This window comes from Pan paniscus, chromosome 13 (genome assembly GCF_029289425.2).
Source record: "Pan paniscus chromosome 13, NHGRI_mPanPan1-v2.0_pri, whole genome shotgun sequence".
NCBI lineage: Eukaryota > Metazoa > Chordata > Mammalia > Primates > Hominidae > Pan > Pan paniscus.
In genome coordinates this window covers 33,677,697-33,692,582 of record NC_073262.2, presented here as the reverse complement: position 1 = coordinate 33,692,582, position 14,886 = coordinate 33,677,697, and the positions used below count along the sequence as shown (strand labels likewise).

General features: G+C 37.8%; 1 protein-coding gene across 3 annotated transcripts in view; it reads right to left on the bottom strand.

Moving 5' to 3' along the window:
• The window catches only part of LRP1B (LDL receptor related protein 1B), a 1,910,203-nt gene that overhangs the window by 988,101 nt on the left and 907,216 nt on the right, over positions 1–14,886 (bottom strand). For all 3 annotated transcript variants that reach the window (XM_034954060.3, XM_034954061.3, XM_003822825.6), the window contains exon 6: positions 13,807–14,064. In XM_034954060.3, the coding sequence (XP_034809951.2) occupies positions 13,807–14,064 (258 nt within the window). The remainder of the gene's footprint in view (positions 1–13,806; positions 14,065–14,886) is intronic.

Here is a 14,886-nt window from a genome sequence, read left to right as displayed (position 1 = left end):
GACACCTGCTCCTCCTTCACCTACAGCCATGATTGCAACCTTCCTGATACCTCCCCAGAAGCAGATGCTCGCATTATGCTTCCTGTACAGCCTGCAGAACCATGAGCAAATTAAACCTCTTTTCTTTATAAGTTACCAAATCTCTGGTATTTCTTTGTAGCAACGTGAGAACAGCCTAATACAGATAATTGGTACAGAGGAGTGGGGTCTTGCTATAAAGATACCAGAAAATGTGAAAGTGACTTTGGAACTGGGTAACAGGAAGAGATTGGAAGAGTTTAGAGGGCTCAGAAGAAGACAAGATGAGAGATGGTTTGAAATTTCTTAGGGACTGGGTATATGGTTGTGACCAAATGCTGATACTAATATGGATAGTGAAGTTCAAGCTGAGGAGGTCTCAGATTTAAATGAACTTATTGGGAACCTGGAGCAAAGTTCACATGTGTTATGCCTTAGCAAAGAAGTTGGCTGCATTCTCTTCAGGCCCTATGGATCTATGGAAGTTTGAGCTTGAGAGTGATAGCCTAGGGTATCTGGTGGAAGAAATTTCTAAGCAGCAAAGCGTTCAAGATGTGTCCTGGCTGCTTCTGACAACCAATACTCAGAAGTGGGAGCAAAGAAATGAGTTAAAGTTGGAATTTGTATTTAAACAGGAAGCAGAGTATAAAAGTTTGGAAAGTTTGCAGCTTGGCCATGTGACAGAGAAAGAAGAAGCTTTTTCTAGAGCAGAATTCAAGCAGGCTGCTGAGCAAATACTTGCTACAGAAATTTGCATAACTAAAAAGGAGCCAAGTGCTAATAGCCAAGACAAGGTGAAAAATGTCTCAAAGGCATTTCAGAGGCTTTTGTGGTGGCCCCTTTCATCACATGCCTAGAGACACAGGAGGGAAGAATGGTTCCAGGGACCAGGACCAAGGCTCTGCTGCTCTGCACAGCTTCAGGGCACTGCTTCTCACATCTCAGCCACTACAGCACCAGCCAGGGTTCAAAGGGTCCAGATATACCTTGAACCGCCACTTTGGTCCAGATACACCTCAAACTGCCACTTTGGAGAATGCAAGTCATAAACCTTGGCAGCTTCCATGTGGTGTTATGCCCACACTTGCACAGAGTATAAGAGTGGTGAAGGCTTGTCAGCCTCTGCCTAGATTTCAGAGGATGTATGGGAAAGCGTGGTTGCCCATGCAGAAGCCTGATGCAGAAGTGGAGGCTGCACAGAGAACTTCAACTAGGTAAGTGCAGAGGGGAAATGTGGGGTTGGAGCCTCCACTCAGAGTTCCCACTGGGGCATTGCCTAGCGAAGCTGTGGGAAGAGGGCCATTATCCTTCATACCCCAGAATTCGAGAGTCACTGGCAGCTTTCACACTATGCCTGGAAAAGCCACAGGCACTCAATCTCTGAGAGCAGCCACAGTAGATGTACCCTAAAAAACTACAGAGGTAGAGCTGTGCAAGGCCTTGGGAGCCTACCCCTTGCACCAGTGTGCCCTAGGTATAAGACAGGGAGTCAAAAAAGATTATTTTAGAGCTTTAATATTTAATAATTTCCCTGTTGGGTTTCAAGCTTACAGGGACATGTAGCCCTTTCTTTTGGTCAGTTTCTCTTTTATGGAATGGGAATGTTTACTCATCTTGATTCCATTATAGGTACAATGCGTATACCTCCATTGTATCTTGGAAGTAAATAACTTGCTTGATTTTACAGGCTTATAAGTGGAAGGGACTTGCCTTGTCTCAGATGAGACTTTAGACTTGGGACTTTTAATTGATTTGATGCTGGAATGAGGTCAGACTTTGGGGGATTATTGGGAAGGCATAATTGTATTTTGCAATGTGAGAAGAACATGAGATTTGAGAGATCAGGAGACGAATGATGTAGTTTGAATATATGTCCCTACCAAATCTCATGTTAAATTGTAATCTCCAATATTGGAGGTGGGTCCTAGTGGGTGGTGTTTGGGTCATGGGGGTAGATCCCTCATGGCTTAGTGCTGTCCTCAGAATAGTGAGTGAGTTCTCTCAAGATCTAGTGATTTAAAGATGCGTGGCACCTCCCTCCACTTTCTTGCTCCTAGTTTTGTAGGTTCATTTTCTCATCTATAAACTGATAATTATATATAGTATACATGTGTTATAATTGGGTGTGGTGGTAATGAAGTAAATATGTAGATTGCCTAATGCACAATATAAACATTCAATACACATTCCAAAATACTGTGTAATTATTAGATAGTTGCTAACTAAACAGAAAAAGGTAAGCTTGATAGAAGACAGAAGTGAACTATCAGCCCTACTCAATAAATGGTGCTGAGAAAACCAGCTAACCATATGGAAAAAAATGAAATTTGACCTCTACCTCTCACCATTTACAAAAATTAACCAAGATGGATTAAAAACTTAAATGTAATACCTCAAACTAAAAATCCCAGAAGAAAACATAGGAAATGCTTTTCTGAACATTGACCTATGCAAAGAATTTTTGACTAAGTCCTCAAAAACAAATGCAACAAAAACAAAAATTAACAATGAATCCTAATTAAACTAAAGAGCTTCTGCTTAGCAAAAGAAACTATAAACAAAGTAAACAGACAACTTACAGAGTGGGAGAAGATATTTTCAAACTATGCATCTGACGAAAGACTAATATCCAAAATCTTTAAGGAACTTTAAGGAACTTAAATAAATAAATAAATAAAAACTCCACTAAAAAGTGAGCAAAGGACATGAACAGACACTTCAAAAGAAGATATACAAGTGGCCCAAAAACATGAAAAAATACTCAACATCACTAATAATCAGACAAATGCAAATCAAAACCACAATGAGATACCATCTCAAACCAATCAGAATGGCTACTATTAACAAGTCAAAATAACAGATGTTGGTGAGATTGCAGAAAAAAAGGAAACACTCATACGCTGTTGGTGGGATTGTAAATTAGTTCTCGATTGCAAAAAAAAAAAAGGAAACACACACACTGCTGGTGGGATTGTAAATTAGTTCAGCCACTGTTAAAAACAGTTTTGAGATTTCTCAAATAACTAAAAACAGAATTACTATTCAACCTAGTGATCCCATTACTAGGTATATACACAAAGGAAAACAAATCATTCCACCAAAAAGACACATGCCTGTGTACATACATCACAGCACTATTCACAGCCACAAAGACATAGAGTCAATCTAGGTGCCCATCAATTGTGGATTGGATAAAGAAAATATGGTATGTATATGAACAGAACACTATGTAGCCATAAAAGGATGAAATCACATCCTTTGCAGCGACATGTATGCAGCTGGAAGCCATTATCCTAAGTGAGTTACTTCAGAAACAGAAAACCAAACACTATATATTCTCACTTATAAGTGGGAGCCGAACAGTGGGTACACAGAGACGTAAGTATGGCAACAAGAGGACTTCAAAAGAAGGGAAGGGGTAAAGGGAAAAGATTGAAAAACTTCCTACTGGATACTACATTCACTATTTGGGTGACAGATTCAATTGATGTCCAAACTTTAACATCATGCAATATACCCACATAATAAACCTGTACATGTACCCCTGAATCTACAATAAAAAAACAGAGGGGAGAGGAGCCAAGATGGCCTGTTAGAAGCAGCTCCAGTCTGCAGTTCCCACTGAGAAGAACAAAAGCAGTAAGTGAATCCTGCTCTATCAACTGAGGTATCCAGGTTCTCTCACTGGGACTGACTAGGCAGTTAGTGTGACCCACACAGAGTGAGGAAAAGCAGGGTGGTGCAATGACCAAGGTGCCACACAGGATAAGGGGCACTCTCACACCCAGACAAGGGAGGTGGTGAGTAACTGTGCTGCCCTGCCTGGGAAACGACATTCTTTCTTCAGATCTATACATCCTGTGGATCAGGAGATCTCCTTGTGAGTCCACCCCACCAGGGCCTTGGGTCCCAAACTGAGAGCTGTGCAATCCAATCGGGTTGAGGCAAGTGGCAGCAGGCTGGACACTGCCTAAGACAACTGAGGTCCTGGGGGGAGAGGGAGCCACCATCACTGAGGCTCTCATCAGCCATTTTCCACTGCTGGTGTTGGGGAGATCGGGCAGTTTAAACTGAGAGGAATTCCCCCACAGCGAAGCACAGCAGCTGTGGCAGATCACGGCAAGATTGCTCCTTTAGATGGGACCAGATCCATCCTTTCTCATTGGGCAGGGCCTCCCTGCAGGAATTGCTGCAACTATAGCCAGGGTTTTACCGATAGAACTCTGATATTCCTGGGAAGGAGACCCTGGGGGAAGATGTGACCCTGATCTTGAATTTAGTGGACCTAGTCGTTCCTGTCTGCTGGCAGTCCAGATGAGGGGGATTCTCCCCAGTGCAGCCAAACCTGCTCAGACAAGGGGCAGCCAAGCTGCTTTGTTACACAGGCTTCTGATCACATGCCTCCTGACTGTTTGAGACATCCCAACAAGGGCCATGAGATACCTCATACCAGAGTGTTTTGGCTGGTATTAGCTTGGTGCCCCTCTGAGATGGAGCTCCCAGAGGAAGGAACAGGAAGCCATCTTTGCTGTTCTGTAGCCTCCACTGGTGATACCTCTAGTTGCAGGAGGGACCCAGGTGAATTGGCTCTGCAGTTGTCCCCCAGTAAGCCCCAGCAGCCCTACGGAAGATGGGCCTGATTGCTAAAAGAAAAACAAACAGAAAGCAACAACAACATCAACAAAAAAGACCCCATAAAAACCCCATCAGCAGCTCCAAAATATCGAAGGTAGAAAAACCCACAAAGATGAGAAAGAATTAATGCCAAAATGCTGAAAACTCAAAAAGCCAGAGTGCCTCTTCTCCTCCAAATGATCACAACACCTCTCCAGCAAGGACACTGAACTAGGCTTGAGCCAAGATGAATGACCTGACAGAATTAGGCTTCAGAAGGTGCGTAATAATGAACTTCGCTGAGCTAAAGGAATATGTTCTAAACCAATGCAAGAAGATAAGAACCACGATAAAACCTTACAGGAGCTGTTAACCAGAATAACCAGTTTAGACAGGAACATAAATGACCTGAAGGAGCTGAAAAACACAACATGAGAACTTCACAATGCAACCACAAGTATCAACAGCCAAATAAACCAAGGTGGAGGAAAGGATATCAGAGCATGAAGACTATATTGATGAAATAAGACAGGCAGACAAGGTTAGAGAAAAAATAAAAAGGAACAAACAAAACATGAGAACTATGGGGTTATGTAAATGGATAGGACCTATGACTGATGCGGTACCTGAAAGAGACAGGGAGAATGGAACTAAGTTGGAAAACATACTTCATGACATCCAGGAGAACTTCCCCAACCTAGCAAGACAGGCTAACATTCAAATCCAGAGAACCCCAGTAAGATACTCCATGAGAAGATCAGCTCCAAGACACATAATCAGATACTCCAAGGTTGGGGAAAAAGAAAAAGAAGAAAAAATGTTAATGACAGCCAGAGAGAAAGGCCAGGTCACCTACAAAGAGAAGCCCATCAGATTAACAGCAGACCTCTCAGTGGAAACCCTACAAGCTGGAAGAGATTGGGGGCCAATATTCAACATTCTTAAAAAAAAAAAAAAAAAGAATTTCCAACCCAAAATTTCATTATCAGCCATACTAAGCTTCATAAGGAAAGGGGAAACAAAATCCTTTTCAGATAAGCAAATACTGAGGGAATTCATTACCACCAGGCCTGCCTTGAAGACCTCCTGAAGGAAGCACTAAATATGGAAAGAAAAGCTCATTACCAGCCACAAAAAGTACACAGACCAATGACACTATGAAGCAACTACATTAATAAGTCTGCAGAATAACCAGTTAGAATCATGATGACAGAATCAAATTCACACATAACCTTAAAAGTAAATGGGCCAAATGCCCCAATTAAAAGATACAGAATGGCAAGCTGGGTAAAAAGACAAGACCCATTGATGTGCTGTATTCAAGAGACCCATCTCACATGCAAAGCCACACATAGGCTCAAAATAAAGGGATGGAGGAAAATTTACCAAGCAAATGGAAAGCAGAAAAAAGCAAGGGTTGCAATCCTAGTTTCTGACAAAGCAGACTAGGCCAACAAAGATTAAAAAAAAAAAAATACCAAAGGGCATTACATAATGGGAAAGGGTTGAATTCAACAAGAAGAGCTAACTTTCTGACATATATATGCATCCAATACAGGAGCATCCAGTTTCATAAAACAAGTTCTTAGAGACCTACATAGAGTCTTATACTCCCACACAATGATACTGGGAGACTTTAACACCCCACTGTCAATATTATACAGATAGAGATAAAACAAAAATATTAGACAGATTGAGATAAAACAAAGACATTCATGACATGAACTCAGCTTTTGATCAAGTGTACTTGATAGATATCTACAGAACTCTCCAACCCAAAACAAGAGAATATACATTCTTCTCAGCACCACATGGCACTTGCTCTAAAATGGATCATATAATTGGGAGTAAAACACTCCTCAACTAATACAAAATAACTGAAATCATTACCAACTGTATCTTAGACCATAGCACAATCAAATTAGAATGCAAGATTAAGAAACTCACTGAAAATCACAAAACCACACAGAAATTAAACAACCTGCTCCTGAATGACTCCTGGGTAAATAATGAAATTAAGGCAGAAATCAAGAATTTCTTTGAAACCAATGAGAACAAAGAGACAACATACCAGAATCTCTGGGATGCAGCTAAAGCAGTGTTAAGAGGGAAATTTATAGCACTAAGTGCCCACATCAAAAAGCTAGAAAGATCTCAAACTAACACCCTAACATCACAATTAGAAGAACTAGGGAATCAAGAGCAAACAAACCCCAAAGCTAGCAAAAGACAAGAAATAACCCAGATCAGAGTGGAACTCAAGGAAATGGACATGAAAAACCCTTGGGGGCAAAAATCAATAAAATAGATAGCTAACTAGACTAATAAGGAAGAAAAGAGAATATTCAAATAGACAATATGAAATGATAAAGGAGATATAACCACTGATCTTACAGAAATACAAACAACCATCAGTAAATACTATCAACACCTCTATGCAATAAACTAGACAATCTAGAAGAAATGGATAAATTCCTGGACACATACACCCACCCAAGACTGAACCAGAAAGAAGTTGAATCCCTGAATAATGAATTCTGAAACTGAGACACTAATAAATAGCCTACCAACCAAAAAACCCCATGACCAGATGGATTTACAGCTGAATTCTACCAAAGGTACAAAGAGGAGCTGGTACCATTTCTTCTGAAACTATTCCAAGCAACTGAAAAGATGGGACTCCTCCCTAACTCATTTTATGTGGCTAGCATTATCCAGATACCAAAACCTGACAGAGCTATTACAAAAAAAGAAAACTTTAGTCCAATATCCCCAATGAACATCAATGCAAAAAAATCCTCAATAAAATACCAGCAAACCAAATCCAGCAGCACATCCAAAAGTTTATCTACCACAATCAAGTTGGCTTCATTACTGGAATGCAAGGCTGGTTGAACATATGCAAATCAATGAACATAATTCATCACATAAACAGAACCGAAGGCAAAAACCACATGATTATCTCAATAGATGCAGAAAAGGCCTTTGACAAAATTCAGCATTCCTTCATGTTAAAAACTCTGAATAAACTAGGAATTGAAGGAACATACCTCAAAATAATGAGCCATATGTGACAAACCCATAGCCAATATCAAACTGAATGTGCAAAAGCTGGAAGCATTCCCCTTGAAAACCAGCACAAGACAAGGATGCCCCCTCTCACCACTCCTATTCAACATAGAATTAGAAGTTCTGGCCAGGGCAATCAGGCGAGAGAAAGAAATAAAGGGGATTCAAATAGGAAGAGAGGAAGTTGAGTTGTCTTTGTTTGCAGATGACACGATCCTATATCTAGAAAACCCCATTGTCTCATCCCAAAAGCTTCTAAAGCTGATAAGCAATTCCAGCAAAGTCTCAGGATACAAAATCCATGTGCAAAAGTCGCTAGTTTCCTATACACCAACAATATGCAAGCAGAGAGCCAAGTCATGAATCAACTCCCATTCACAATTGCTACAGAAAGAATAAAACGCCTAGGAATACAGCTAACAAGGGAAGTGTAGGGCCTCTTCAAGGAGAATTGCAAATAACTGATCAAAGAAAGAAAGAGAGGACATAAACAGAAAAACATTTTGTGCTCATGGATAGAAGAATCAATATTATGAAAATGGCCATACTGCCCAAAGCAATTTATAGATTCCATGCTATTCCCATTAAACTACCGTTGACATTCTTCAGTGAATTAGAAAAAACTATTTTAAAATTCATATGACATCAAAAAAGAGCCCGTATAACTAAGCCAATCCTAAGAAAAAGAACAAAGCTGGAGGCATCACTCTACCTGACTTCAAACTATACTACAAGGCTACAGTAACCAAAACTGGCACATGGTACTGGTACATAAACAGACACAGACCAGTGGAACAGAATAGAGAACTCAGATTTAAGACCACACATCTACAACCATTAGATCTTTGACAAACCTGACAGAAACAAGCAATGGGGAAATGATTCCCTATTTAATAAATGGTGCTGGGCAAACTGGCTAGCCATATGCAGAAAATTGAAAGTGGACTCCTTCCTTACACCTTATACAAAAATTAACTCAAGATGGATTAAAGATTTAAATGTAAAACTCAAAACTATAAAAACCCTGGAAGAAAATCCAGATAATACCACCCAGGACATAGGCACGGGCAAAGATTTCCTGACAAAATTGCTGAAAACAATTGCAACAAAAGCAAAAATTGATGAATGAGATCTAATTAAACTAAAGAGCTTCTGCACAGTAAAAGAAACTATCATTAGAGCAAACAGACATCCTACAGAATGGAAGACAATTTTTGCAATCTACAAGGAACTTAAACAAATTGACACACACACACACACACACACACACAAACATTAAAAAGTGAGCAAAGGACATGAACAAACACCTCAAAAGATGACATGTATATGGCCAACAAACATGTGGAAAATAGCTCAACATCACTGATTAGAGAAATCCAAATCAAAACTGTGATGAGATACCATCTCACACCGGTCAGAATAGTGATTATCAAAAGTCAAGAAACAACAGAGGCTGCCAAGAGGTAAGAATGCTTTTACATGTTAGTGGAAATGTAAATTAGTTCAACCATTGTGAAAGACAGAGTGGCAATTCCTCAAAGACCTAGAACCAGAAATACCATTTGACCCGGCAATCCCATTACTGGGTATATACAGCCAAAAATATAAATCATTCTATTGTAAAGATATATGCACCTGTATGTTCATTTCAGCACTATTCACAATAGCAAAGACATGGAATCAACCCGAATACCCATCAATGGTAGACTGGATAAAGAAAATGGTACATATATATCATGGAATACCATGCAGCCATAAAAAAGACAGATTATTTTCTTTGCAGGGACATGGATGGAGCTGGAAGCCATTATCCTTAGCAAACTAACACAGGAACAGAAAACCAAGAGAACCATGTTCTCACGTTCAAGTGGGAGCTGAACAATGAGAACACATGGATACAAGGAGGGGAACAACACACACTGAGACTGTCGTGGGGGTGGGGTGGGAAAGGGAGAGCATCAGGAGACATAGTTAATGAATGTTGGGCTTAATACTTAGATGATGGGTTGATGGGTGCAGCAAACCACCGCAGTACATGTTTTCCTATGTAACAAACCTGCACATCCTGCACATGTATCCCAGAACTTGAAATTAAATTAAAAATAAAAGATAAAAAATTGTCAGAATTCAATAATTATGCAATGACTTAATTTAGTAGCTCTAGTTAGAGGTTCAAATAGAACGTAATTTAAAGTTGACATTAAAACAAGCTAAGGAAAAAGATAAAAGCCTGTGAATGGGGTTAATTCAGGAGCTAAATCCATGAAGAATAAGCAGTTATTTTATTTTTAGCTAGGTATACTCTACTGGATTGGAGTTGAGCCCATGAGTGGCTCAAGAGAAGCTGGCAAAATCCATGTTAAAATCTTAAATGTGATCCTTGAGTTTTTCAGAGTATTGAAGAATTCACCCATAAAAAGACAATGAAAGTGTTCACTGTGCAGCTGGGGGATGACAATATGGTTCTGAATCATTTTCCTTAATAAGAGATTAAGTCAGAAAATATTCTTATCTCAATCGTCTCTATGCACTTTGTCCCGAGGAAACAGATGGAATTCACCACTTTTGTAAATCCCATAATTTTTGTTATTTTGGGTATCTGTGTCCTTTCCACAGTACTCTCCAAGAAAAATTTTGGGAAACAATCAGCTGCTACAAATGTGCTTTGTATGAATACTTTTTTAAAAAACAAGTTTTGCTTAGAAAACACCTAACTCCAAAATTATCCCCAAAGTCTGCAACTTTCAAGCTAAAATGCTAAATAATAAATATCAGTTATCGTTATAAAAAAGAACAAAATTCAATGAGAAATTTAATGTCTATCATTTCCCCCCAAGGTTCATTAATACACTTTATTAAGCATATTATTATCATTCATCTTGATTCTCTCACAATATTGCTTAGGAATGATGTACAATGTTAAATGTAGGACTTTGAAGGAGGCCACATCAGAATCATTGGGGGGGCCTTTTCAGTGCTATAAACTTCTACAACCCACTTTTTCCACCTCCATTCCAAGATTCATATAACTCTCTCCCACTTAGAGGGCCTGTCTTTGTAAGCCAACATTACTAATATTCGTAGACCTAATCATTTTTGCTTTGCTAACATGAAAAAGTTGAGACCTACGGGCAGCGCGGTATTTAGAAAAAGCTATAAAGTCTGACCCAAATGCAAACCTACCGAATTATGCTGTGTACAATTATCTAACTGCTCAGTCTCAATTTTCCCAAAAAAACCCAAAAGAATAATATCTCCCTGTTGCAGATAGTCTTTCAGCATATTCAATAAAGATAAAACATATCATTTAAGGTAGATTTGCTTTTCTAGTGTAAAAGAAAAAAACAGGGCTTAGATGTTCCACTTCTGCATTCTTTTTAGCCATCCAGCTTTGCCTAATACATCTGAACTTTGAGTAAAAATGCCATATATTATAAAACAGGAAGGGCATATCTCTCCTGCTTGCTACACAGAGATGCAGTGGGTATCCAGTGAGATGAGACGTGCAATTTTTTAAAAATATTGCAATGAAATATTTACTACTATAATATTATGGAAGTGTTAACTGCAAGTCAGTTTGACCTGCAATGTTTTTCTTCTCATAGTAATCCTTTGAAAACTAAAATGTTTATATTTTCTCAAAAAAGCATGTTCTCTTCAGGTAAGATAAGAGAAAAGCACCTAAATACAATGGGGGTGGGAGGAACTAAAGAGAATCTCTGAAACAGTGGATAGTGACAGGTATTCAGGCTGACTTCCATCAGTTCATTATTTTTGCTTATATGGTATGACAAAGATTTTATGTAATTATAGATTCAAAGAATATTCAAACTTCATTATCATCTCACAAACTGTCATAGTGAACACAGAGCCCATCGTATTCAATGGCAGCTCTTCTGTGACATGTTGATAAAATGCATGGCTTACAAGCAATGACAGAGAAGCCCAGCCCTGCTCACACCCCTGCCCCATTCCCGTCATCAAATTACTTCCACATATTTAATCACTTTTTTCTAAAGTGACTATGTAATTGCATGCTTAAACCTAACCTCATCACAAATTATTTACTCAGATTAAAATATTTCCAGTGAACTTATTTTTTATTATTCAAAATGAATATTCTATTCAGCATTTCAGTGAATTCCCTAACAACAACAACAACAACAAAATATATGTTTCTAGGTTTGCTGAATTGCTTAATAAATCAAATTTAATCTAAGTTATACTTATTTTCTACCAACAGTCAATATGCAATTGCTTAACCTTCCTTAGATTTATTTTAACAAATAGCTGTTTTTAAAACATATATTAAAGAAGAGAAGACTACCATTATTAGGGCATATTAAGTGTAGATAAAAAGTTCTTAAGTACGCTCAGAAAATAATTCTACTGAGCAACTTAGTGAATATTTTAGCTATTTGACTATTCAGTATTCCATTTGCCGGGAAAAATACATTTGGATTAGTTGTGGTAATCACTAATGTAGCAAGGACTGTGGCCTTGTGTTCAGTTTCTAGCTGCTGCCTAAGCCAATGTCTGAAATACTTATATCAGAAGGCAAATAATCCTTATTACTTACATAATAAATCACATAAATTACATAATAAGGATTATCTGCCTTGTGCCATTCTTTATTATTATTTAATATGAATGACCATTTCTCCATAGAATTCTTGAAATATCCACTGCTTTCATTATAATTTTTGGTCTATTTTCACAATAAATAACTTTATCAATTGTTTCATTAAGAGGATCTTCAAAATGTTCGACAATATTTGTTAAACACTTTGTTCATTTAAGTATATAAAATTATACCTGTATGTCCTATTTTTCACAATTTGCCTTTGACTCATTTAATCTAATTACAATGATCAAACATTACATAGTATTATTTCTTTACATAAGGATTAATACCCAGTTCATGTATATGAAAAGCTTTAATTATTGAAATGAGATCAAATATTCTAAATTTGAAAATCACATTTATTTCTATCACAGCATTCTTCTTTTCTGCTTGATTGTACACATGTCTCTTCATTTCTTTTCTTTCTTTTTAAGACAGAGTTTTGCTCTTGTCACCCAGGTTGGAGTGCAATGTCACAATCTCGGCTCACTGCAACCTCCACCTCCTGGGTTCAAGCGATTCTCCTGTCTCAGCCTCCCAAGTAGCTGGGATTAAAGGCGTGCACCAACATGCCTGGCTAATTTTTTATTTTTGGTAGAGATGGGGTTTGGCCAGGCTGGTCTTGAACTCCTAACCTCAGATGATCCACCCACCTTGGCCTCCCAAAGTGCTGGGAGCCACCGCGCCCGGCTTCTCTTAATTTTTCTACAGATTTTTATTTTAGCCGAATTTGTAAGAAACACTTTCTATTATCATAAATTAAATGGATACATGTTAAAATTATCATGCTTATGGTTTCCCCAAGCATACACAAAGCAATTTTTGTACTCCCATGTGGAAGCAGGGAGAGAGGAGAGAGAGAATATGTGTGCATCTCTGGGTGTGTGTGTGTGTATGAGTGTGTGTGTGTGTGTGTGACAATGAGATTTCAGTTTATGGTAATATGCAGGAAGAGAAGGACAGTTTGTCAAGTTTCTGACATGAGAAGTCAGAGTGAATCACAAATCACAAGTTTTTTGGAAGAGGATGTATAAAAATTAATTTGCTTTAAAGAGAGTTAACACAGGTAGTTACTCCCAATTAGCATAAACCTATTTATTTGAGGTATTTTTAACTACAGTCAATGCACTTATAATTATCAACTCTGTCTGCTTTTTTTAAATCCCACCTTCACTATCACATTGTGAATTACCACTCAGTGGAAAAAAAAATCAATTCCCAGTCAGGTGACACTGTAAAAAGCCTTAAAGAAATAATTACAATTAACTCTGCAATTTATGACTTACTTAAATAGAGAAAGTTTATGTGTATGTGTTTGTATATGCAAAACATGTAGTGAATACAGTAATTCAAGTTCATTGTATTTGCACATACAGCTTTCCAACAGCCATGAGCTATGCTAGAAATTTGAGAATCCAGCCTACGGGTCTGTAAATGACATCAGTAAAGGGTGGCATATAATATTTAATTGAAACACTTACTGTGGAAGGATTGAAGAATATTGATTGTCCATTCATCTGTTAATCCTCCTGCTTTTGTTATCTGGATACATTTGAGTTGATTTGAAGATTCTCTTGATTCAATCCAACAAATCATATCTTCATTATAAATAAAATCCAGAGTATGAATTTCATTTCCATTGACTGAGCTTAGAGTTGCCATTTTACTTCCATTAAGATAGAAAACCTCAATTGTTTCAAAATTTGCAATTAATAGTATAGGTGGTCTATCTGTAGGTTCTGGAATAAAATAGAAAAAGAGAAGTAAATTCAGTAAGAGTCATGATTATTTTACAGTTTTTCATTAGTTATTGAAAGCTACTTTCTATACTTTTAATAAATTCATAACAAAAATTTTCTTATAAAATACTTTTTATAAGTCATATGTATACTTCACTATTTTAGTGTACTTCTCTGAAAAAAAAAATTCTGCAGCGCATTTGTATTCCTTATTTCCTTAGTCATAATGTGTTGTCTAAATGTGAGGACATGTCATTTACTTTTATTGCTAGTAAATAAAGGAAGTGGTGTGAATTGTTTTTCTAGAAATGATGATGGATCTAGACTGACCTCTCCATACAGTTTTGCAGGTTACCCTCACGAGCAAGGTAATGTTTTTTTGAGTTGAATGTATGAGATCAGAAATAGATTCTCTGGAGCAGAAAATGCAAAGCTCATAAGCTTATACAAAGAGTGCACCTGTGACTTTGGCCTCACTGGCTCCTTGACCAACCCCAAGAGCCAAACAATCACACATTCTTTTAGTGACTAGATAGTGATTACTGAGCCAGTTCCTTCCACATCCACTTTCTACAGTCAGGAAAATAAGATTCTAGGTATAAAATAAACTTCAATACCACTTTTTTGAACAATGCAGCTTTGCTGGTATTAGGACTGAGTTTTTGATGAACATATACTAATTTCCCAGAGTTTCAATAGCATATTTAAATGTAACAGTAAAATCTGATAGAAAATTCATGTTGATAGAGTTTAGCTACACAATCATATTCAGAGTAACTTTTCTGCTAATTAAGAAATAGGAATTATGTGGAAATCTTTAAT